This window comes from Oncorhynchus kisutch, linkage group LG15 (assembly GCF_002021735.2).
Source record: "Oncorhynchus kisutch isolate 150728-3 linkage group LG15, Okis_V2, whole genome shotgun sequence".
Classification (NCBI taxonomy): Eukaryota; Metazoa; Chordata; class Actinopteri; order Salmoniformes; family Salmonidae; genus Oncorhynchus; species Oncorhynchus kisutch.
In genome coordinates this window covers 60,356,325-60,381,366 of record NC_034188.2, presented here as the reverse complement: position 1 = coordinate 60,381,366, position 25,042 = coordinate 60,356,325, and the positions used below count along the sequence as shown (strand labels likewise).

The 25,042-nt window shown below is 42.5% G+C and overlaps 2 protein-coding genes across 5 annotated transcripts in view; one reads left to right on the top strand and one right to left on the bottom strand.

Annotated features, from left to right (window-relative positions):
* Positions 1 to 1,577: 1,577 nt before the first annotated feature.
* smc4 (structural maintenance of chromosomes 4) lies at positions 1,578 to 22,916 on the bottom strand. Of its 3 annotated transcripts, none has more exons than XM_020503088.2 (23): positions 22,735 to 22,916; positions 21,041 to 21,200; positions 19,889 to 20,079; positions 19,126 to 19,317; positions 17,984 to 18,160; positions 15,915 to 16,079; positions 13,222 to 13,349; positions 12,924 to 13,064; positions 12,543 to 12,693; positions 11,137 to 11,301; positions 10,749 to 10,982; positions 10,410 to 10,595; positions 9,466 to 9,627; positions 7,526 to 7,751; positions 7,345 to 7,424; positions 7,083 to 7,235; positions 5,811 to 5,937; positions 4,187 to 4,376; positions 3,742 to 4,060; positions 3,246 to 3,428; positions 2,632 to 2,864; positions 2,281 to 2,464; positions 1,578 to 1,912 (listed from the first exon to the last, which is right to left on the bottom strand). In XM_020503088.2, the coding sequence occupies exons 2-23, from the start codon at positions 21,180 to 21,182 to the stop codon at positions 1,754 to 1,756; spliced, it is 3,888 nt and encodes a 1,295-aa protein (XP_020358677.1). In that variant the 5' UTR covers positions 21,183 to 21,200; positions 22,735 to 22,916; the 3' UTR covers positions 1,578 to 1,753. The 3 variants fall into 3 exon arrangements, with proteins under 3 accessions (XP_020358677.1, XP_020358678.1, XP_020358679.1); XM_020503089.2 differs by lacking the exon at positions 22,735 to 22,916 and adding an exon at positions 21,697 to 21,820; XM_020503090.2 differs by lacking the exons at positions 21,041 to 21,200; positions 22,735 to 22,916 and adding an exon at positions 20,791 to 21,028.
* Positions 22,917 to 24,185: 1,269 nt separating this feature from the next.
* Positions 24,186 to 25,042, top strand: part of ift80 (intraflagellar transport 80 homolog (Chlamydomonas)) — a 54,331-nt gene continuing 53,474 nt past the window's right edge. The window contains exons 1-2 of one of the 2 annotated variants that reach the window (XM_020503095.2): positions 24,186 to 24,416; positions 24,769 to 24,852. In XM_020503095.2, the coding sequence (XP_020358684.2) occupies positions 24,816 to 24,852 (37 nt within the window). In that variant the 5' untranslated portion in view covers positions 24,186 to 24,416; positions 24,769 to 24,815. The other variant, XM_031790686.1, reaches the window with a different exon arrangement.

The following is a 25,042-nucleotide window of genomic DNA, read 5'->3' as shown; positions in this document are numbered from 1 at the left end:
GCCAGTACATCAGGAGACGTGGAGGAGGCCGTAGGAGGGCAACAACCCAGCAGCAGGACTGCTACCTCCGCCTTTGTGCAAGGAGGAGCAGGAAGAGGCCTGCCAGAGCCCTGAAAAATGACCTCCAGCAGGCCACAAATGTGCATGTGTCTGCTCAAACGGTCAGAAACAGACTCCATGAGGGTGGTATGAGGGCCCGATGTCCACAGGTGGGGGTTGTGCTTACAGCCCAACACCGTGCAGGACGTTTGGCATTTGCCAGAGAAGATTGGTTCGCCACTGGCACCCTGTGCTCTTCACAGATGAAAGCAGGTTCACACTGAGCACATGTGACAGTCTGGAGACGCCTTGGAGAATATTCTGCTGCCTGCAACATCCTCCAGCATGACTGGTTTGGCGGTGGGTCAGTCATGGTGTGGGGTGGCATTTCTTTGTGGGGCCACACAGCCCTCCATGTGCTCACCAGAGGTAGCCTGACTGCCATTAGGTACCGAGATGAGATCCTCAGACCCCTCGTGAGACCTTATGCTGGTGCGGTTGGCCCTAGGTTCCTCCTAATGCAAGACCTCGTGGCTGGAGTGTGTCAGCAGTTCCTGCAAGAGGAAGGCATTGATGCTATGGACTGGCCTGCCCGTTCCCCAGACCTGAATCCAATTGAGCACATCTGGGACATCATGTCTCGCTCCATCCACCACAGACTGTCCAGGAGTTGGCCCAGGAGCATGCCCAGGCGTTGTAGGGAGGTCATACAGACACGTGGAGGCCACACACACTACTGAGCCTCATTTTGACTTGTTTTAAGGACATTACAGGCTGATCCAACTTTGATGTAGTGTGGTTTTCCACTTTAATTTTGAGTGACTCCAAATCCAGACCTCCATGGGTTGATCAATTTGATTTCCATTGATAATTGTTGTCAGCACATTCAACTATGTAAAGAAGAAAGTATTTAATAAGAATATTTCATTCATTCATTCGGATCTAGGATGTGTTATTTTAATGTTCCCTTTTTTTTTTGAGCTGTGTATAACCACGAGCCTTAAAAATACGTAAGTCAATATACCTTAACAAATGTAACATTTTCATAACCTTATGCACAGCTTTTAAGACATTCTATAGCTCTACATGAAGTTTACTGTAATAAATACTACAGGACTTACATTTTACTCCAGCTATTTAACCTTCACCAGAATATCCTTCTGTTAAATCAAGTACTGGCTTTCTGTAAGTAAACTACAATAATCGTGATACCTGTTAGAATTAAATAAAAGTGGGAGGACGGGATGAGTGGATTGAGTGTTGCTCCAGAGATACCAATTGTAGTGCATTAGCGCTTGTGAGGAAGTGGTTCAGTAGGTTCGTTGCATAACCAGTGCTTGCAAGAATTGTCAATGAGGTGCGAAATTCATATTTCTCTCTCAGCTCCTCGCTGTTGACCATATAGCCAGTCTTCATGTTTTCAAGATGGAAGACCTATAGCTCATTGTGATAGTACTTCCCCTCAAGTCTTCCAGTGCAACATGTCCCATTTAGGGTTACAGAATATTTCATTAATGAGTCAAGTTATAGTATTCAAAGACTGGTTATAAAAGATTTATTAGCTTCATCAGTAAAAAAAAGACAGCAGTGTGATAGAATAGATTAAAGCCATGGTTTTATATACATGGCGTGAAAGAACAGTAAACCGGAAAGAGAAATGCATGTTTATACATCTTACTAGGAGTGGCTAAGGGAGAAACCAGTCACTGCTGTTCTAAACTGAGATTGGCTCTTTGAAGACAATGGTTTTAGGGTTGATTCCCACGCTTTTGGTGGTGTTGTGGGTTTTGTAGATGCCGATCAGACGGTCAGCAATCTCAAACATGTTGTTCCTCAGGGAGATGATGATAAACTGAGCGTTCTTGGTTTGCTCCTGGAGAGAGAGGGAGTAGGGACATAAATTAACATTCAATCATCAAATGATAAATCAAAGGCTGTAAATCTCAAATATGTTTTTCCTGTGGTTATGTGAGTCAAGCTCTTAAAAAAGTGGCCTGGGAAGAATTAACCACCAACCGCCTAGACAGGAAAAAAAACAATGGACAAACATGCTGCCAACAGAGGGCTTTGCAAAACAGGGGATTTGTCACAATAGGCTGTACACCTTAGCACAGCTCCTTCAATCTCCCATTACACAACACTAATGATTAACATAGATGGGTTGGCCCCATGTCCCTCACTGAGTCAACTAGGAGTAGAATGGCAATTACTATTCAAAGCTGTTGCATGTGAAATACTCACATAAATGTAACAGGCCACGATGGAGACGTTCTTGAAGTCCAGGGCTGCATCAATCTCATCCATGAAGTAGAGAGGCGTGGGCTTGAAGTGGTGCAGCGCAAACACCAGGGCCAGAGAGCTCAGGGTCTTCTCTCCTCCAGACAGGTTGAAAATCTTCTTCCAGCTCTTCTTAGGGGGACGCACACTGTGGCCATGGACAGAGACAAGAGGATGAGCAAGGGTCATTCATACATTTAATGAATACAACAATAAAATTAGGAGAAAGGGGAAACCAGGTTGGAAATAGGTCAATTTCATATAGCATGGATACAAATATGTTAGAAACAATAGGATGGGCCAGTGTCTGCTGACCTGAACATGATGCCCTCAGAGAAGGGGTCCAGGCTGTCGACTAGCTCCAGCTCAGCGTCACCCCCTAGCGTCAGCATCTGGTAGTTCTCCTTCAGCTTGTTGGTGATGATGTTGAAGCCAGCCATGAACTCGTTGAGTCTCTGCTTGCGCAGGTCCTCACAGCCACGCTTGAAGTTGTCTCTCTCTGTGGTGATCTCATCCAACTCAGCCACACGCTTCAGGTACAGTTCCTCCTACAGAAGATTTTAAACAGTTATTTTCATTTCATTTGTACGGGTACATCATTGTGTTTACTTGATAGCTACCTAAACAAATAGCTAGCTAGAACAAAGTGTTAAGGTAAATTCATTAAAAAGATTAAAAGCAATACAAATAAAAGTTCTCCAGTAGGCATCTACATGACTCACAATGATTACTTTTCTCTTAGAGGGAAAGAAACTTGAGCAGACAAGAGTAAAAACATGGTGGCAAGGTGCTTGGTTAGACCTACATCTGCATTACTTTTTGGGGGGGTTTTAGGCTGGGTTTCTGTACAGCACTTTGACATCAGCTGATGTAAAAAGGGCTTTATAAATACATTTGATTGATTGACCAAGAGAGAGCTGGGTGTGTACCTTCTTCTTGTACTCTGCGATGGCTCCCAGGTTGGGCTTCATCTGGGCACAGCGGGCCTCCATTAGGGAGATCTGGTTGGTGATGACGTCAGGCCCCTTGATGGCTGCCAGGTCAGCAGGGGTCAGCGCGGGCAGCGCCTCCACTGGTTTGTCCTCAATGGCATGAAGGGAAAGCTTAGAGGCCTGGGGAGGACAGGACACGGATGGTCAGTCCTAGCTCTGAATTTGCCGATAGCTACTTGATGAAAAATGTACTTACTATGACTGATATGTGGCTGTCCCACATAACTATCTTAAGATGAATGGACCAACTAAGTCACCCTGGATAAGAACATCTAAATGACTAAAATATAAATAGCAGAAGAGGAAAAACTATGGGTCTGTCTGTCAGATGATACCAGGTAATGCAACTAACAGGATGGTTGGTAGACCTCTAGACACACCAAACCAAGCGTGAATCTCACATGCACACAAAACACAAGGCCCTGCCACCCACCTCTCTCTGCCAGTGTTTGATCTTGTTGGTGTGTTCGGTGATGGAGGTGTCTATCTGCTCCACTCGGAGGCGGACGCCGAGGGACTCCTCCTGCAGAGCGTGCTCTTGCTCCTGCAGGACCTTGATCTCCCTCACCACCCCTTGGTGCTGCTCCTGCACCTCCGGCAGTGCCGCCTCAGCCTCCTGGCAGGCTTTCATGATCTCCCCAGCCTCCTCCTCCAGCCTCGTCAGATGCTCCGTCAGGTCTACCAGGCTCTTCTCATTTTCCACCAGCTCCCCCTCCAGGCGACTTACACCCTCTTCACACTTCTTCAGGTTACTGTGGGGAGGGAGGGTACAGCAGCCATTAGGGAAAAGCTCAGATAAGCCCCAGTAGCAGAGTCACAACCAGAAGCCTTTGCCTGATGGGAGCTGAATGTGCGCGCACACGTGTATAAACACTTACCGCCCTGCGGTCTTGATGGCCACCTGGGCCTTGGTGATGGCTGAGGAGCAGTCGTCCAGCTCCTTGTTGACCTTGTCCAGTTTGTCCTGCTGGGCCTTAAGCTTGTGGCTGTTGATGTCCACAATGAGGGTGTGGAGCCTCTTCACCTCAGCCTCCACCTTCCCTGCCTTACTTGAGGCTGCCTCAAAGTCTGAGAGAGAGGAGGGGCAGAGGGAAAGTGGGAGAGAGGCGGGAAAGAACTCATTTATATGCAAGACAGGAGCGGGGTTAAGCCTCAAAGGTCTAGTGGGGGGGGGGGGCAAGTGTAAATTAGGGGTGTGCTGAGTAATCAGACAAAATCAGTATCGTAACACATATAGAGAATCTTCTGAATATGACATGACCATTTTTTGTAATTATACGTGATCGGGGAAAAGTCATTTTCAGCTGCCTGCACACATCTCACCATCACTCAGTGTGGAGAAGGGTGCAACTGCATTTGGGAATACCTGCATCTACAGGAATTTTTCTTTATACTTCTATTGGTCCATTTTTAAACTATGACTCCAGTACATAGGCGGGAGACAGTGGCGCTCCAGTACAGTTTGGTAGGCGCGTGCGAAGGACACTGCCAGCTAGTCCAAAAGGAGGACTCCAGTACACAGCAAGTGGGAACGTCACTGTGCTAGATGGCTAACAAGCAAGCTAGCACAGCGTCACCCCCACCGGCTGTGTACCGGAGTAGACACAGGTAGGGCTGTGTACCGGAGTAGACACAGGTAGGGCTGTGTACCGGAGTAGACACAGGTAGGGCTGTGTACCGGAGTAGACACAGGTAGGGCTGTGTACCGGAGTAGACACAGGTAGGGCTGTGTACCGGAGTAGACACAGGTAGGGCTGTGTCCTTCACCCCCACCTGTCGGGCACTGTTTTCCCACAGTTCTGTTATCGACGGTGAGGGCAGGTGTCCAGCAGGCGGGAGCGAAGGACCTTGTCTACTGGTACACAACAGGCAGGGACGGGGTGTACATGAAGGAACCAATGGGATGCTTGAGAGGGGCGTTCCTGCAGATACATAACTCTATTGGCGAGTTCGGCTGTCTAAAGAAATCTGTGGGGTGTAGGTTGAGCAGTGTCAGGAGAGAAAGGTTTTGCTCTTTTCGAAGGTGAAACAATACATGGGGGTAAGCAAATACCCTAAATCTGCCTGGAATAAATGCAGGCAGCAGTAGCCAGCATTTTCAGCAGTTGGGATAATTGATTTGAACAACGTGTCAATGAGTGAAGGAGTATAGCGATGCACTGAGTGATAGCGCAGTAAAGAGTACTTGGGGTACAGGCTTAACCGGCATTTAAAGTGCAAGTCCGGGTTTTCCGATCACAAGTAAATACAATTACGAGTATCAAGTGTGATAAAACAGATACAAGTATGATGAGATGTGCACACCCCTAGTTGTATGTACCAGTTGTCTCCGCAGCAAACCCATGAGAGAGAATTCCTAGTGGAGTCCGACTGGGGTTCACTGTAGCAAAGCTCAAATTGAGCCAGATCATTGTCCTGAAGACTGGAACTGACACAGAGTGTAGCCTGCAATTTCTAAGTAACTTCAACTTCATAAAGTTAGTTGTGTTTCAAAGTTCTCACCTTTCTGGAAGTCCTTCAGGCGCTTCTCCAACTGTTTCTGTTGTTTCTTGTCAGGGGCAGCTGCCTGGACATTGGCCTCCAGCTCTTTAATCTGAGGCTTCAGGTGAGCCTCCTGCTCTGCCAAGCTCTGAGCAAAGAAACAGACACGGTCAACCACAGCCTCACCTGCAATCACCAGCCTCCAGTGTTGTAGTACTCTCAACTCAAGTCCTGATTTTCATGACTTGATGTGGACTCGCCTTCCCGTGACATGTATTTGCACGTGGACTCGATAGGCTACTATGATAAGCAGAATATTAGCAGCATTGGGTGCACAGAGCAGTGAGGGTTTGGTTGTCTAGGTGAAGGGAGCAAGCGATGAGTGTGGGCGACAGGCAGGCTCCACCTCCAATCATAAGCTACACATCGCGCAAGAGACTATTGCTTCCCTGTAACCACTAGTCACCAGCCTACTATTTAGCTTTGCCTGGTTAAGAAATAAACTGCTTTACGAAAATGAAAACTAAAGCATTGAGTTTAAAAGTAAAACAGTCTTTCCCCTGCATCTCATGGCCAGGTTCAGTCTCCCTTCACTTTTCACTCTAAAAGAAAAGAAAAGAAAAACTACACAAATATCAGTCAATTACAAAAAGTACCTGAGCGCCTGTTACAATTATTGCAAATAATAATCTGGTCAATCTGACAGGAGCAATAGACAATTCCATCTAGAGAACATTTACCCCATCAAAACATTACTGATTTGACAACTATTGAACATTAGGCCTAAAAATCTAATAAAATGTGTATGAGCCTGTGTATGAAGGACTTCTGGGTTTCATAGACTATTGCATATGGCAGGCAATTATGACCATTAGGCAACAGGAGAAATCTTTGCATTACTTTCATTCTCACATTAAAATCTTCCGCCAATCCGCCAATAGTTGTTGCTGGGCACATTTCTTCTACCAAATCAAGAGGGGCTCATCTGGTAAGACGAAATACCAAATATGTCCAAATCACTAGTTTTGCTTTCCAAAGTTTCCCTGCAGATAGCGCAGTGAGTGGCACAATGTCAAATATGTAAGAGAAAAATAAAGACGGGAACTAACTGCAAAGTAAATATTTATAAAAAATGACTTCAGCCATAGGGACTCGTGACTCGACTCAGGCGTTTAGTTGCTTGACTACAACACTGCCAGCCTTACATACATTCAGCTTTACTTAAACAAGTCTGATGAACAAGAATTACACCAACGTCGAATACATTTCATATCTGTATTGTGTGTGTATAACCTGCATGCTGTTGGTGTATTTCTCCAGGGTGTTCTTCATGTCTCTGAGCTGCTGTCTGAGTCGCTGGACTTTCTCCTCCAGCTGCAGCTTCCTCTCCTGGCAGCCCTGCAGCTGCACCACCTTCTCATTCAGCTTGCTCTCCATACGGTCCAGCTGACACAAAAAGACAGTAGGTCATTAACCACAACAGAGCTTAAAGTGAGCCATAGCAGTGATTGGAGGCCAGAGAAAGCTCTAGAAGAGTGTCCAGAAGATCGCCCACCTCCTGCTGGGTGACCTCAGTGCCGATGGAGGAGCCCATCCTGCCCCGCATCACTCTCCCTCCACCTCCAGTCATGGTGCCTGAGACAGGACAGAGCATAGTGTCAGACATGTCACCCATATAAACCATCTATAGAGAAACACTGAGAAGAGATGAGCTCCAGCTCACTCGGTCTACCCACCAGCCATCTCTATGATCTGTCCCTGCATGGTGACCACCCTCCAGCGCTTGTCCTTCTGGAAGGCAAGCCGTGTTGCCTGCTCCAGGTCCTTGGCCACCAGGGTGTCCCTCAGGGCAAAGTAGAAGGCTGGCTTCATACTCTCATCCTGCACCCGCACCATGTCAAACAGACGGGGGATGTTCTCTGGGGTGGAGATGGGCCCCATCTTATTCTCCCACACCTTCATCTGAGACAGGAAGAGATTGGATGGTCCAAGTGTTAGCTACAATGTGGGACATACAAAACTCTTGGGGCAAAAAAAAAAAAAACTATTGTAGGGTGTTACATTTGAGTGTAAAGGCTTTGTATCAGTTGTCTCTGCAGCAAACCCATGACAGAGAATGCCTGGTGGACTCAAACTGGGGTTCACTTGACCAAACCTCAAATTGAGCCAAATCATTGTCCTGAAGAATTGAACTGACAGAGTGAAAAACCTCCTTTATCAACCATGCATTAGCACAAATCTATGAGTAAACCATGCGTGGGATCATTTACACACAATATGAATATTTGCTTGACAGTGTGTGTTAATTGATGCACAGCCATGACCATCTGTAAGCCAAGTGATGGAAAAATGGTCAAACATTGAACAGGGAAAATGTTGAAAATGTGAGTAATAATTCAATAATTGTTCAATTTCATTATATTTCTATTGTGAATTCATGCAACATATCTTGACAGGCTAGCTATAATCATAATATGACCACAGTGTATTTGTTAGCATAATAAATCCATATAAAGTGAAGTTACAGGCATGTGTGAAAGTGACACCATTGTTGAAATACTATAGAAGACTGAGATAACAGGAAATTGAATGAGAGAAGGCTGATATTGCTCGGTTAGAAAAATTCACACGCTGCACTCTGCAGAGTGCATTTTTAGAGATAGGTTGGATTTAAAAATAAAAACAAATTGACAGTCCAGATTGGCTTATCAGATCACATTTCCCAAAACCACATTTTTTTTTTTCGAGGATTTGAGACCTGCTTTAAAAAGGAAAACGAAGGCCATTCCGGTGCAGATCTAAGCACTATCCACCCTCAGGGTTTTGGCAACGGGAGCTTGCCAATCGGCATCACAGCCCTGGATGAGCCCATGTTTTGGATGCAATCGTCAGCAAAACACACCATCGCACCAGAGGTTGAAGTCAAGAGGGGTTTCTTTGACATGATGCCATCAATGGGTTCCCAAATACGAACGGAGCAGTAGATGGCCCACATGGGCATAAAAATAAACCATCCCAAAATGATTTCACCTATGTGAACAGAAGTTTCGACACTTAAAGGGCAGGTAATAGGTTACGCAGAAGCTGCTGCGGCCAGGTGGAACACACATCTCGTTCATTCTGCAGAACAGAAATGTTGGTCTAAACACTTCCAGGAGGGAGCTGTTGATGATGGATGGCATATTGGTGAGTATTACCTATATTTGCCATTGCCAAAGCAACTTCATTGTCGTAATGGTCCTTTATAGCCAAGTCTTCATTTTTACTGGTTAAACTGAACGAGCCAAAGAAAGCTTGTTTGTTGTACTCTGACACTAGCACCTCCATTCCAGTCTCTGAAAAATACCAATCTAAACTTTTTGTTTGTGTGGTTGCGCTGTTGTATTTTAAGGTACGACATTGTATATTCCCCACAGGCATTAAAGGATTGACCATATATGGTTAATTACGGGCTTTTCGAAATGCAAATAGCCAAGGTTGTGTACAATTACTGAGAACAATTGGTATTTATCAGTGGTTCTCTCCCATCGGTGTGCATATGATGCTTGTAGGATTGTTTGATAAATCACACTTTCTATGCGTACGAACATTCTAAATTCTGTTCGTAAGTAGTATTTTAGAATAGTTTCTACGCAATATTGATAAAGGAGGGCGCAGGTGTTTGAGTTGTCCTCACCTTGTCCAGGCCGATAAAGGTGGCCACACCGATATTCTGGGCCTTGAGGAAGTTGACACATTTCTGGGCCGTGTCGATGCTGTCCACCAGGATGTTGTCCAGAGAGCCACAGCTTGATGAGATGGCGATGTCATACTTCTCATCGATGGCCCCAAGGTCACCCTGAAGGGACAAGAACAGTCTCACTGAGTGTATAGAAGGGTGTGTGCATCTCTCAGCTGCCACATGTGTAGCCCATGTGTCAAACTCATTCCACAGAGTGCCTAGTGTCTGCCGGTTTTTGCCCCTCCCTTGTACTTGATTGATGAATTAAGGTCATTGATCAGTAAGGAACTCCCCTCACCTGGTTGTCTATGTCAGAGGTTCCCAAACTTTTATACTCAGGCCCCCCCTTCCAGCATTTGGGAAAATCCACCCCGGCACACCACGTCTATTTCTATGAGCACTTCTCATGACACAAACTGTTCACGCCCCTCTTGTTGGCGGAGTGAACTTTTTGCAGGTTTAAAGCTTATTTCATGCAATTCCACACATTGTCATGCGGTGCAGAAAAAATGTGTCCGTTTTAAAGCACATTTTCTTGCAATTCTATAAAATGTTGCCATGTCTAATGTTAAGTCATGTGATATTTGAGTGACAAACATTACAACAAAATCTATGGGCTAAAACATCTAGCCAAAAAGCTTTAGCTGACATGAGCTAGTTGATCTGGACATTTCGGACAAGTTACAGTATAAATAGTGCTACGGTCTGCAATAACAAGAGGAAAACTGCTGATGCACTACCCAATTTCAAAATTGCATACCCCCCACTAGGGGATATGACCCACAGTTTGAGAACCACTGGTCTAGGTCTTAATTGAATGTAAAAAAAACAAAACCAGCAAACATTATGGAATGAGGTCGACACCGCTGGTGTAGTCTATACATGCACATGGTCCTCACTAGTCGTCCCAGGATGCCGGAGATCTTGCCGCTCCTCTTCTGCTGCATGAGGGCGTCCAGCACCTTCCCCCGGCTGCGGTTAGAGGACAGGGAGCTCTTGGCTTCCTCCACCTTCTGCCTCAAGTCCCTCACCAGCTCCCTGGCCTGTCCGTCTGCTTGCAGCAGCTGCTCCAGCTCCGCCTCATCCTGGAACACAGAAATATATGGTCAACACTGGTAGCACACGGTTATCCAGAAACCTGAAATGCATACATCTTACTGCGACAAATCCCATAGTCCACCCCTAACCTTATGAACCCACTCAACGCTCGAGACCCTCCCACACACACACCAACGTACCTTCTTGAGCTCCTGCTCACACTGGGGTATATTGACCTGCAGCTCTTTGATGGCGGTGCGGCGGTCTCGCAGCGTGTCGGTGGTGGTCTGCAGGGACTGCTTGGCCGTGTTTAGCTGGGTCACAGCGGTGTTGTGGCGACTCAGGTAGATGTCCAGCTCAGACTGGGCCACATCCTGACAGGAGCGTGTCTCGTTCACAGCCTTACTCAGCTCCATCAGCTCCTTTTCCTTAGTCTGGGGACAGAGTCAGAGGAATAATAGCCACTCTTATGTGATCAGAAATCATAGAATACCAGGGGGAAAGGGATATCAGTCAAATCCAATTAATCAGGAATAGTGTTTCCTACTTCAAATGAGTAAGCAATTCCTGATCATGAAAGACACCCACCTCCTTCTCCTGCTGCAGGCCGCTGGTCTCCTCCTTCAGACTCGCCATCACTTCCTTCAGTTTCTCCTCCTCCTTCACCTTCTGTTTCTCCAACTCCTCCCTGCGCGCAGACGCCTCAGAGATGGTCTTCTCACTGCTGGCCGGCACGTTACGCACCTCCTCCAGCTGACCGAGAGGAAAGATGATACGCTAGGTGAGATACAACCTTAAGCCAGGAAAGACCAAAATATACAACTAGCAAACAGTTAGGAGCACCTCCATCAGACTGGAAGGCAGTCTGACCCGCACCCCTCTCCAGTGGGCAGGGTGGTGAGCGGGAGTAGGAGGCCAAGCTAGCAGGGTTAACTGTTGGTGAAGAGTGAATGTGGCTGCTGGTAGTGTTACAGAAGGCCATACTTCACTACCACACTGCAGAACACAGCTCCCCAGAGACCTGCTCTGCTCTACCTGGCCTCCACAACCCAACACCACACTGCCAAATCACAGCCACTGGTGCTGTATCATACAGGCTGCAGAACAGGGGGAGAAAAGACAGACTTGGAGCATATTGAGTGTGTGAGTGGAGAGAGCAAAAAGGGAGCCCATGGAGAGAAAAGAGCAAAAAGGGAGCCCATGGAGAGAAAAGAGCATGGGAGAAAGCAAGAGAGGCAGCAGAGCGCCAAGCAGTCATGCCTTGGAGGGTTTCGTGTTTTGAATTCACAACCCCCTAGTGGCCAACTGGAGGAGTTTCTCTTATTAAATAAATCAGGTATACCAGAAACTTCATCAATCCATTTTAATCTCAGCAATGTAACAATATTTTTTTTCTAGGGGGACCTCATGACAGAAAATCTATTTAAAAAAATCTATTCAATAGTGTGATGCACACCCTCGCCCACCCAGAGCCAATCCCAAGCAAGTTACTGGAATAAAAATGAACACGCTTGTTTTTGTGACATTGATGCAAGTAAAAATAAAATGTGTAATTACACAATATGGCAATTACTAATAAGGTCATCTGTAAATCCCTGCGCAATGCCTTCTCCGGGTCTCAGCACAACAGGCCTTGTGTTTGTATAGAGGGAAATTGTATTACGAGTGGCCGTGTTTCGCTTTGGCCAGGTGACAAAATAAACAGAATAAAAGTGAAGTGTCAGGTCATTGGTGCTGGCCTGTCTTGAGAGGACAGAGCACCATTGTGTTTGTTTAAGAGTATGACCTGTAAGTTATGTAGCACATTCGCCACAACCACAGCCTCCTAACGTATCGATTTGGAGAGCCGCCATAAGCTACACCTACACACAGAGATGGCCTAATATGATAAATGGTAAACGTTACAATAACCCCCCCCGCCCCCAAATGGAATTACTGAAGCCTCAATTACAGAGACCTGAATTATGTTCACAGCAAAAGGGACACATGCACACCTTCTCCTTGTCCTTCTCCAGTTGTTTCTGTAGTTTCTTGGTCTTACTCTTGGTGTGCTTCAGTTTCTCTCGGACCTCCACATCCTGCAGGTCCAGCTGGGTAAACTTCTCCTTCTGGCCCTCAATGTACTTGGTCAGCTTGCCTTGTTTCCTGAGAGAAATCACACAACATGGACATTATGGCAATCAAACAAATTACAGCTAATTTTGCTTTTCTGTATTGCTGGTCACCAGCAGGTCTATGAACATTCTCCATTTCATAACATTATTGCACTGAAGACTGTCACTTTACGACTATTGTGTTCATCAATGTCTTTTTGGTATCAATTTCCATGTAAGCAACAAAAGCCATGAATAACAAATGAAAAATACAAAGCCTACTTCTCCACGTTTTTCAGGTCTTGGTTCTTCTTCTCCATTTCCTCAGCGATGTTGTTGTTTTTCTCTGTGAGTTCCTTGGTGTCATCTTGGATCCTCTGCTTCTCCTCCTCTTTGTTTGCCACTCTCTTCTGGAGGTCATGGCTGACAACAAACAAACAATCACACTCTGGTCAACCAGGACATGGTTTTAACCGCATCCAACTATAGCAAACCTTCCTCCCAGATTCTTTCAAACCTGATTTCTTGTTAGTAAAAAAACACTAAATATAGCAAGCCTCTGTGTGGTTGTAATACTCACACATAGTACTGGCAGAGCTGGCTCTTTTGTTTGAAAATATCATTCTCCAGAGTGAGGAACTCCACGGCTGTGTTCTTCTCTCCCTCCAGAGCAGTCTTCTCCTTCTCCACCATTTTGACCCTGTTTAGCTGGAAAACAAACACAGTCTGTAAAATGATACAACAGGAAGACAGAGGCTATAGCACTTTGACTTAAACATTCATGCTGAATTGTCATAAGATCAATCCCTGAATACATAGGAGTTTACTTTTATTCCTTCTCAGGTGTGCTTACAATTTTGTTTTGTACTGATTGACCATGCCTGACATTCATTGATAAATTAAAGCTAAATCCTGAGCTTTCCCAACAAGTACAATTTTACTCCAGTCTAAGGTTAATTTGGCTTCAGTACCAAAATGATGCCCTTTTTATTCAGTCAAATGGCATGTGATTTGGTCAAATGTGGACAAATACAGAGTAAAAGGAAAAGATATAACTTGAATAAAGGCAGTAGTGTGATAGAATCCTAAACTGCACAATACCATCCGTAGTCTAATAAGATGAGGACAGTCAACTGGTCATGCCTCAACACAGCATTTGACCCTGTGTATGTGGTATTGCCATTATTGTTTTTTACTGTGATATCTACTGCAGGTGTTGCGTTAACAAAGGATACTACGTTTTTCACAGAGAAAAGGAAAGCTGCAAAGCATATTTTATTTATCTTGCTGCGTTTGGAAACGCAGATCTAAAATGCTTCTTATTGTAAATTCTGCTCTGCTTCGTTCCAAATCATGAATGTAAAAGGACTGAGCATTAAAGGAAGAAATTTGGGCTCCAGTTTCACTTCACCACTTGGATGAAATATCTTTGCTTTCATCTTGCTCAATCAAATTCCACCATTCACAAACCGACATTGGATCACCAGACAGCACTGAGTGATGTGTACTTTTCTCTGGTAGTTTTAGCCAATTAAGGAAGACCAAGACTAACTAGGAAATGTAGATGGCTATATCCTTTTTATGATAAACATCTGAAATGATGGCTATGCATTGTTTTTGCAAAAAACACCTTGCTTTTCCATTGTAAAGTCATTTATTTATTTTCGGCTGAATGTGTTGCACTAATGTATTTTGTGTAAAGAAAAATGACTAGTTGCACCCCCCCCCCCCCCCCCAAAAAGCACCTGGCTTTCAATTTAAAATGTCAGGTGATATGGTTTAAAAATGCAGATTTTTTTTGATGGTCTTCATTATGAAAATGCAGATTTCTGAACACTAAAGAGACCTCAGACTCAGTGGTGGACAAAGTACCCAATTGTCATACTTGAGTAAAAGTAAAGATACCGTAATAGAAAATTACTCAAGTAAAAGACACCCAGTAAAATACCATTTGAGTAAAAGTATGTTTTTAAATATACTTTAAGTATCAAAAGTAAATGTAATTACTAAAATGTGCTTAAGTATCAAAAGTATGATTCATTTCTAAATTACTTATATTAAGCAAACCATTAGGCACAATCTTTTTTTATTTTTTTTCAGATAGCTAGGGGTACACTCCCAACACTCAGACATAATTTACAAACGAAGCATTTGTGTTTAGTGAGTCCGCAAGATCAGAGGCAGTAGGGGTGACCTCTTCATAATTATGGGAATTGGACCATTTTCTGTCCTGCAAAGCATTCAAAATGGAACGAGTACTTTTGGGTGTCAGGGAAAGTGTACAGAGTAAAAAGCACAATTTTCTTTAGGAATATAACTGTCAAAAATATTAATCGTAAAGATAGCCGCCGCCGCCCCAAAACAACTTAAGTACTTTAAAGTATTTTTACACCACTGCTCTGACAACTGTAAAGCTGCATGAACCAAAAAGTCTAAATGGAAAATAATTAAATATGTTCAAGTAATAAAAACAATCACAAGACTGATCAATTAGTTAATACATTACTGTACAGGGAGAAACATGTTTTTTTTTTTGCAAACAGGCCTAATTAGTGATGTGATATTAGTGTAGCCTGCAAGAGATTTACTGAACCGGCTGGCTTCAACCGACATCCAGTATTTCACTTCAAATGAATTGCTACCCTGTTAACCTGGCTGGCACACTGTAGCTCCAACACCATACCCAAATAACAATATGTCACTAGTACTGCAATACAAATAAATATACTAACAAAATCTGGTAATTATCAGACAAACTTCACCCCCTGCTCACATAATTACTAACACATTTCTAATAAAATCTAATTCAGGGCTGTTCATCAAATGCCTTCGATTTGAAGAAAAAAAACACAAAAAAACTATCACTCTTGCATCCTGTTCTTATTTCTTCGCTCACCCCCCTATTAAAAATAATAATTAAATGACTGATTACATTGCAATCGTTTTTGGCACAACAATCAAAAATGTAACAAACAAGCATGAGGGATTAGCCTAGACACAGCGATCTCTGAGTAGAGGGTTGTGTGTGTGTGAGTGAGGGGTGGAGGGATAATTTGCTGCCTTGTAAGGAGAGGCAGGTGTCAGGCCAGGGGCATTCAGCTTGGCCAAGACACAGCATACCTCACAGTGAAACAGCCCCCTAACACACCCTATACACCCCCACAGCAGAAACCATCAATTTCAAAAACTAAAAACATGTATAAATGTATGCTTTTTTTTTTTTTTCAAGTACAACAAATGGACCAATGTCTTGTAACTGGGGTTGTTTCTCACCTTCTCTCCCCTCTGCTCGTTGAGGAGCTCCACGCGGCGGCTCAGGGTGTGGATGGGCTGCTTCAGACGGCAGGAGCCAATGATGTCCTCAAGGTATTCCAGCATGCCCTCGTCATGCTCAGTCTGCCCCTTGGGCTTCATCATGGCTATCTGCTCCACCTCACCCTGACCAATGCACAGGGAGGGAGGGACGCAAGCAAGGACACACAGTATATTATAATACTGTAGAATTTATGGTGGGAAGAAGCTATAACAACCACACACCTTGGATCAATTTCGTGTTCGAGACCACCTGATTCCCATCCTAGAATTGACATGGGTAGATGGGTGGTTTGTCCTTGAAAAGCAATGAGAGGAAAAATACACCCTCCCGCAAGCAAGTTAAAATGCAATTCAAACTAACCTGGGCTAAAACCAGAAAGAGAGCAACTTCTGTGTGAATGTCAAACAGCAATTTTGTTCTTGATGATTTGAAATAAAATGCTTGCTCTGCTCACTAAAGCATTGAGGAAACTTTGCTGGTGTTATGATAGCCCCTCATAAAAACACTGTTTTTCAACCTCTCCTTTATGATAATATATCCCGAAAGTTTATGGGCAGCCAGTCATATGGGCTTTTTGCAGTACATTTTGGAGTTGTGTATACTGTACTTCTCACACACCTTCCCAACCCACACACACCAGAGCCTCAAATAATAACTTTCACTGCACATAACTGTACCCATAACACAGACAAACCACTAGCCTACATAAAATGTTTGTCCATATCCATTACAAAATAATGCAAGGCAAAAAGGGAACAACAATCACTTAAACAACATCAATTGGAACCACTCCAATAAAAGTTTGACATTTTATGAGGTCAAGAAAGAAATACATCTGGCAAATGTAACCGGTGCCTGTGTTTTAATAACATTATTAATTTCCTCTCCATGTCATAGACAAGATGTAGTCCTTGACTTAACGGTTCTTGAAACATTTCTGAAAAACACAAGCCTAAATATTAAGATTGACCAATCTTGTTTTAATCCTGTGTTGTGTGTTGAGATCCCCCCCCCCCCCCCCCCACACACACACAATAAAAAATAAACTATACATGGGGGGAAAAAAGCTGACCAGTGCACTAAATAGGCAGCTTCCCCTGAGTGACTTTGGAGAACAAACTAAAGCTTCTTGCCTAAGTCAGAACAACCCTGTCATATTCAATGAGCTCAAAATCACTTAACATTTCAGCAGAGAGATTAAGAAAACAGCACAAATCAAGACAGGACCTACATCTTCTCACAAAATATATATCAGATATAGCACAACAACTAGTGGTTACCCAATACTCACTAGTCAATAAAAACGAGTAATCTAATTGAGCCAAGAGTTGATAGGTACTAGAAAACCAAAAGTGAATTGTGCAACAAGTAGACTGGCTTGTTCTTCAAACAACCCCTGAACACCACAGGATGTTCCAAAAATGTATTATTAAATTAAAATATAAATTTGAAAATGTATTAGTTTGGACCATGACAGACAAAAGCAGCAAATATGACCCAACACAAACAATAAAATGTAATGTCTTTGAAATACACATTGACATTGGCATTACATTCCATGAAAGGTAATTCCAACAAAACCCAAACTGAAGACCTAATCATGCACTCAAATTATAGAAATGAAGAGTGGATGCTTGATCCTGCCACACTGAAGCAGCACAGCTAATATTGGGGTCTATTCTCACACCAATATTTACGTGCTGCTATAGCGTGGCAGGTAAAGGGGGCCCAAACTGACCCGAGTCTCTACTAGACAAATCCAGGAATGTTGGATTTTTCTTAAAATACTAAAGCAGCAAATGATGGTTCGCACCTTTTCAACATTGTTTCAAACCATGATGCGCTGCTATAGCAGTCCAAGTCTTTTTCACGCTTTAACAGATCACTCAGGCATAATACCTGCTTTCCCCTGAGTGAAAGGCTGAGCAGTAAAGCTTTTACAGGATGGGATGTGTGACACAGGAGGGATCAAAGACAAGCTGAAAGGAAAACTAAAAATGAAATATAAAATAAACTACTTAATTACCTGTAAAATCAGAAATCTGTTGTGGTCCAGGTCAATGCCATGGCCACGCAGCAGCATTCCCACATCTTTAAAAGTGGCCTTCTTGCCATTGATGTGGTAGGATGAGGAATTGTCTTTGCTGGCAGTTCTGGAAACATAGAACTTGCTGTTGGGGATGACTTCGTAGTCATCTCCTTCCTGACTCGGGGTGGGGGGGGGGGGGGGCAAGAAACATCAGCTTAGACCCAGTCTTCAGAACACACTCAGGACAAAAAATGCTTAGCAATACACCCCCCCCAAAGACAGGTAAGTATCCATCTAAAAACACACACATATATATGAAAGTGAAGCCTCAACCACAGAAATGTTGCTGTTAACAAATAATGGGGGTGATAACAAGTAATAATTTAAGATGTATTTAACTTGCACATTTATCAAAACGTAAGATTCATGCGGTTTATTAACTTCAAGTAATTTTGAGACAATAGAAAATAAATTGTTGTCAAGATATGAAGGGAGGCAAAAACAGAATAGCTATAACCCCCCCCACGTTTTTAATAGAGAAATAAATACTATGCGTATAGGCTTAAAGCTGCAGTGTTAGGAGATTGTTATATTGAATTGACTGGGCTCAAAAAACTGCTGGGCTGCAAAGAGATTATTTTACATTAAATGTCAATTATGTAGTTAATTACCTTACTACACCCCCTGTGGTAGTACAATATGTTTTTAAAATCTGGAAAAGTATTTTCCTACCACTGCATGTTAATATATACAGGATTCTAGGTTTGTACAGAAACGTAGAAACAATTGTCCATCAACATTCATTTAACCACCATTAAACGAAAAAAGAAGAAAAAAAACATCCTTCCCTTTGAAGTTCTTATCAACATAAAATCACAAATAAAGAAACAATGATGGCAAAGTTTCTAATTTACTTGACTTTCAGCTTTAACTTCAAATGGCTATTCTGAGTCTTTGTTGCAGTCATTAGTGTGAAAACACTAAGCCGAATGCATACAAGACATTTATAGCGAAACCCTAAAAAAACATAGATTATTTTATCAACGACAAAACAATTATGCCCCTTTACCCAAATCGCTTTATAAAATGTAATCGTTTTGGTACAGCTGACCAAGCATAAGTGTGTGTGTGTGTGTTACCTTGTCAATAATTTTCTGAAAATGCACTTCCACAGTGCAGCTCTGCACATCCTTGTGTAGGTCAGAGCTGTGAATCAGCACAGAGAGTTTTTTGGATCTGATTTTTTGAGCCCTATAGCCGAACACAAAGAGCATTGAATCTATCACGTTGGACTTCCCACTGCCATTTGGACCAATGATACAGGAAAAGCGCTAGGGAAGGGAGAGAAAGAGAGAAATTAAGAGGGTGGGGGTAAAAATGTATTCACAATCTGTTCAAATCAAACTAAAACCATATTCACAATCCAATTTTAGACCGCTTTGACCATGTAGAAAATGCTGCTGGATTAAAATGGTGGCCCTCTAACCTCAGTGGGTGTATTTAAGAATATATGTTATTTTGCTGCACCTGTGTCCATGATGCAATAAAGAGAGCAACCATCAGATACAATTTGTTAGGGGGGGGAAGTTAGCAGAAAATCTATTTGCAGCAGACAAGACACAGCTAGATCACCACTAGTGTGAAAGACACAAGCACAAAGCAAAATGGAGTGCGAGATGCTGCAAACTAGGGAGACAACTTTATCTGGTAAATCTGATCAAATAAAAATAATCAATTAAATTACAACTATCCAAGTACTACTATCACTGAAGATAAAACCAATACAAATAAAAGTTGAGGAAATGGACAACAACCCATACTGATACAATGATTTAATCATAAAAACAATTCCTAGTGTCGTAAAAGAGCCAAAACGGGGAGTTGGTATGTTTTTTTCCGTACCTTATGGAAAGGGCCCAGAATCTGCTCGCCAGCGTAAGATTTGAAGTTCTGATTAACTATATGTGTTATCATCAAGCGAGGAGAGCCTGGTTCATTGGTCATTGCTGGGGGCGGGGGTGGAGGGATGCTACCAAGAATCTCCTCCAAACTTCGATTATCAACAGCATCGGCACCCTCCCTGGGAGCCGGATCTAGGGCAAAGAGTTGAACTTTTATTCCACAGTGCGATTCATTTCAGGTGGGGACACTGGTGTATGGGGGAGGGGTAGTGAAGCAAAAAAAACAAACAAACATATAAGCATTATAGAGCTAGTCACAGTGGAGGCATAAAGTCTCCAGAAGAAGATCGGATTCTAACTTGCACATTTAATATCTCTGTTCACAAAACTAAATTCTAACAAGAATAACTGAATCATACACGAAGGCTTGAAGTGACCCCTTTCACAAACGCTCACATTGAAACGTAAATACACAATATGCACTCACCAACGACAAATAATTCTCATAATATTTCGAACATCTGATTCCAAGTAGTTTCCCCCACACCATAACCTACTTTCCAATCCAAACAAATGAATAAAAATCTAGCTTTGCTACAAATGCACACCGATTACGGTACCATATCACAATGACAAAACGCTTGGTCTCAAGTCCATTGTTGTGCCCAGTAAAAAAATACAAATAAGCAGTAAAATATGACCATGACAATAGTTTTCGGCCAACAAACGCTCCAACCATAATACTTGCTAAATCGAGAGTAGACATGTCAAATATGGTTGTTTTCGGACAAAAATCTCTTGACAAACCATTCACCAACGTTAAATAAACCGAAAGATATAGAATCATGGTTATGATTTTCTAACAGAATCGTTCAAAAGCATTAATATCCAAAAATAAATTACCTTGCAAGTTGCGCAGGCTGGAGACAAAAGCACACACGCTACCATTATAATAATCTCAAAAATCACAAGAGACGTTTATTAATGCCTTGCTTACGTTTGAAAAACTAACCAGCAAGCTTCGTGTTATGAATAACACAACTGTGCCAGTTGGACTCAACCATCACGCACTAACATTCAACAAAACACGTTGCCATTGAGTAGACGCGCAACTTATTTAGATGCAGACACCAAAACACCCTTTGTTACTTACAATTTGTCGGCGGTGCCTCTTGGCCATTGGAGTTCGCTTCTTTAAGGGGTACGTCCAACTCGTCTTCGGAGTCATCCCGAGGCTGCGACCCTTTCCCTCTAGACTTGGAAGCAGTTGAACTTTTCGACGTTTTGGCTGGCATGATTTAGAATCTAAAGATCTAATTCAAATCACAGGAGTAAAAGTTAAATCCAGTAGGTGTTCTCTTGTCAATCACCTCTCCACAATTGATAGTCAACGTGAAGCACCGCGTTACCCCCCTTCCGTCATTTCCCCATCACAATCGGCCATTTGATCCAACCTATATTCTTTGCTATACTGAGTTACACCGTCAATTATAAAGTTGCAAATAAATGGCCAGTCTGCTGTCTGATAAGACCACAGATCTAACATCGTTTGTTTTAGTTTCTTTGCTAAATATGTATCGTTTTAAACAAATGCTATTAGTGGATATACACGAGGGTCAGAGATGCAACCATATTCTCTAATCGGAAATAGAGAATATTTGACAACTGCAATTTAACCCCCCGACGAATAAAAATGAATGAGCTGTCTAACTCGAATCTCTTCTAGTCAAATAACTTGATTATATTGGTCTAAACTGACAACATTCACCAAATTTCACTTCATTATAGAGAAATGAACTGATAAGTTACCGGACAAGTCAAGTGCGTGTAACTAAAAGACAAAAATGGTGACGTTACAGGCTGTCAGTAACGCCAACGGAGCTCAAAAGCAAAGGAAGCGGTACGGCGAACTAGTTAGCAAAAGATGGAGTTAAATGTGCAAAATAAAGTCATAGCACTGAAGTAGCCAATCAGAGTCAGAGTTACTTTATCATTAGCGCCATGTAGGCTGCACTCAGTAGTCCAAGATGACCAGCTTCAGTTGAAAGTGTAATGTTTAGTTTATTTGACAGATCGATAGTTATGTCACTACTAATCTACGATAAGGTAGCTACAATATGGCTCGCTAAATAGCAATATCACTAACGTCACTGTGTGAATAAATGTCACCTGCTGTGTATAAAAACATTTAACTGACTTAACAGTAGTCTTGTGGGGGGGTTTTCGGTAACGTTAGTGCTTCAGTTGTCCACTTGCAATCTAGTTAGTTAACGTTACCGTTATACATGGCAAATATTCATCTAGCGAACGTTTACCCTAAACTGGGAAAACGTGGAAATAGCCATCTACTGTATCGTTAGTTAGCTAACACACTATAGCTCGTTATAGACTAATGTCTGGTAATAGCTAGCTAGCGTTAGTCGGGTTAGAACACTTCGTGATTGGTTAACTAGTTAATTGTAACTAGCCAGTTGGGCTTTGTTAGCCATGATTTTCACGTCAACTGTTAGCCACGAACAAATTAACTACTAGATAGCCAACACACAATTAAGAGCACAGATGAATAGGGGAAACCGGTACTTTGCATACAAGTTAGATAGCTAGTTAGCTAACGTTACTTTGCACTGGCTCGCAAAGTTAAATAATGTTTGCTGTCGTCTGATCACTTCAAGTTATCCAATTAGCTAACTAACTCAACAACCACATGCATAACCGGCTAAAACTGCCCACAAACCTGCTGGCAAGTTACTGTAGCTAGTTAACGTTAGTTATGGTTTGATAAACTAGCGAGCTTACTAGCTGTCTTTTAGCTAACTCCTTCGTGTTCAGTTACAATGTCAGTTTTACCTTGCGGACGAAGTTCTTGTTGTAACAATTCCCTCTGTATCACCCAATATTTTCAAAAGGTTATTGGAAAACGGTTCTCGATATCTCGAAGCTAAAAAATAAAGTGATTAAAAGTCAACCCTGTGTCAAATCGTTAGCTCGCTGCAAACTCTCTCTCGTAAATGGCGCCTAAACTCTGTTGTCGAACCAAAATTCGTTACAAACTGATGCAAGGAACCATGGATCCTCATTGGTCAAAAAACAAGAAATTCAAAAATAATCTAGTTTTGAGTATCCATGAATTTAAACTTAAAACAGGTTTTTGCATTCAAGTTAACATTGTGAAGAATATAAGTAATATTTTGGTAATGATTTGGGATATTTTCATAAAATAATTTTTGAAAATAGAACGCGCCGTGACGTTTGGGCACTGTTGCCTAGTGACGACGGAAGGGTGTTGTTTACGGTACTGGTACATGTTTTGTATTTTGATTGTATTGGTTGAAGAGTCGAAAATATGTAAGGGTAATAAACAAGGGGTTATGCGTCCTATGGAAAATAATGCACTAGGTGGAAGGTGTGTGCCACGAAGCATTAGCGGAGTGGCACTCACCTTCCACGGAGTTGCATTATTTTCCAGAGAACCCATAAGAAAGTTAAAGCCCCGAGTTTATTATACCACGGCTATAATTTAACACAGACTTGCTAGTTCAGTTAACCAAACCATCAGTCCTAGCTTGCTATTTTGAAAATCGAATTAAACAATAGCAATCATTTTTTCAATTCGACTTTTGCTTTTAAAAGCAGCTCAAACATTCGTAAATGTATTTTGGCTATCTACTCGGATTTCAGAGCAATCTCGTTTGTGTGTCAGAGCGCAGAATAACTGGATAATTTACGAACGTGCAAACACCCGTTGAATATGACAGGTGTCAGTAAATGTTGGCCAAAAAATGAATTCAATTGTTGCTAGCAGCACAGTTACAGTCACTAACGCTCTAGATAACATGAAAACAGCCTAACTAGCCCTGCTCGGGCGAGTAATGTGGCCAAAGTGAGGTGTTCTCTCATTTGTGTCTGGAAGTAGCTAGCCAACGTTAGCCAGTTGGCTTGGGCGCTGACTGCCGTTGTGAGATCAGAACTCTCGGCTCAACCCTCCTCCTCCGCCAACGCTTTGAATTTACGAACGGACAATCTGACAACGCACTCAGACACACTAGAGGCAATTTACGAACGCACCCGTAGAATATGTAAGAATTAATTTCATAGCCATTTAATTATACCGTCCCTTACAGGGAACAATATACTCTCTAGAATGCCCTTCAAGTTAATCAGAAACAAGTATTAAACAATACTTGAACAAATTATTCCTTTGTAACATGACATCAAGACCTAGCAACGTAAGCCTTAGAATCTCTAGAGTTTGTTGCCAAGGAACTCTCGCGATAGTAATTTACACAGCCCTGGTACGTCAGCGAAATTAGAAAATGAGTATCTCTGCCTACGTTTCAGACCATTGCTTGCTAGCTGCATTGCTATCAGTCTATTTTTCTGGTTTTGTCGATTAGTATAATTGTTGAGGAATATATAACCGTATATGCATTAACTATTAGCGGTGGAACTACTATGGCAACTGGACATGATTAGTTGTCTGCTATCAATTGTGATAACCGTGAAGACTCAGCACGTTAGCTACAGTGAAGGTACCGTAGCAACGACAGACGCTTGTTTGACTAGAGAGGTAGCTAATTTAGCTAGCGTAGCAGCTATTCAAGTAACTATCAACTACCTAATAGTTGCTATACACGGTCAGTGCTAGCAATATGGCTTCTGCACTCCAAATAAAACATATGCAGGCATAACTTAGCTAACTAGACAACTGTGTTTTTATTTTTTGATCAGCCAGTGTTACTAGCAAACTGAGTACTGTTAGCTATGAATAGCTAGCTACTTAGCTACTCACTTTGCTAATTGTATAGCAAGCTAATACATTCTGTTTGGTAACTAACTGTTATGTCCAATTTGAATGATCGATGACAACCCTTCTGTTTACAGTGAGTGCCTAGTACCTATTTTCTGAAGACTTCACATTAGCCACCACAATGAGATTAAAGACATCATTACTCAAGGAACCAAAACATATCCTTTTCAGTTTTGTGAAAGAGAACGATACAACAGTGCTTTGACCTGATTGTTCGTTTTTTCTATTGAAAAAAAATATGGACAGTCAGCAATCATTAATGAAAAATCTGTTATGAAGTTGTGCCTCTAACATACTTGGCCTCCTTTGCTCTGGTCTAGGGGGTATGTGTCAGTTCCTCCAACTCGC

Bases quoted from the DNA above. Each gene is read 5' to 3' on its own strand.
- smc4 (XM_020503088.2), bottom strand. From the start codon at position 21,182: ATGCCAGCCAAAACGTCGAAAAGTTCAACTGCTTCCAAGTCTAGAGGG. The intron at 12,694-12,923 runs GTAGGCTTTGTA...GATTTCTCTCAG, and splicing joins GACCTGAAAAACGTGGAGAA to GAAACAAGGCAAGCTGACCA. The intron at 5,938-7,082 runs GTTATACACACA...TTCTTTGCTCAG, and splicing joins AATACACCAACAGCATGCAG to AGCTTGGCAGAGCAGGAGGC.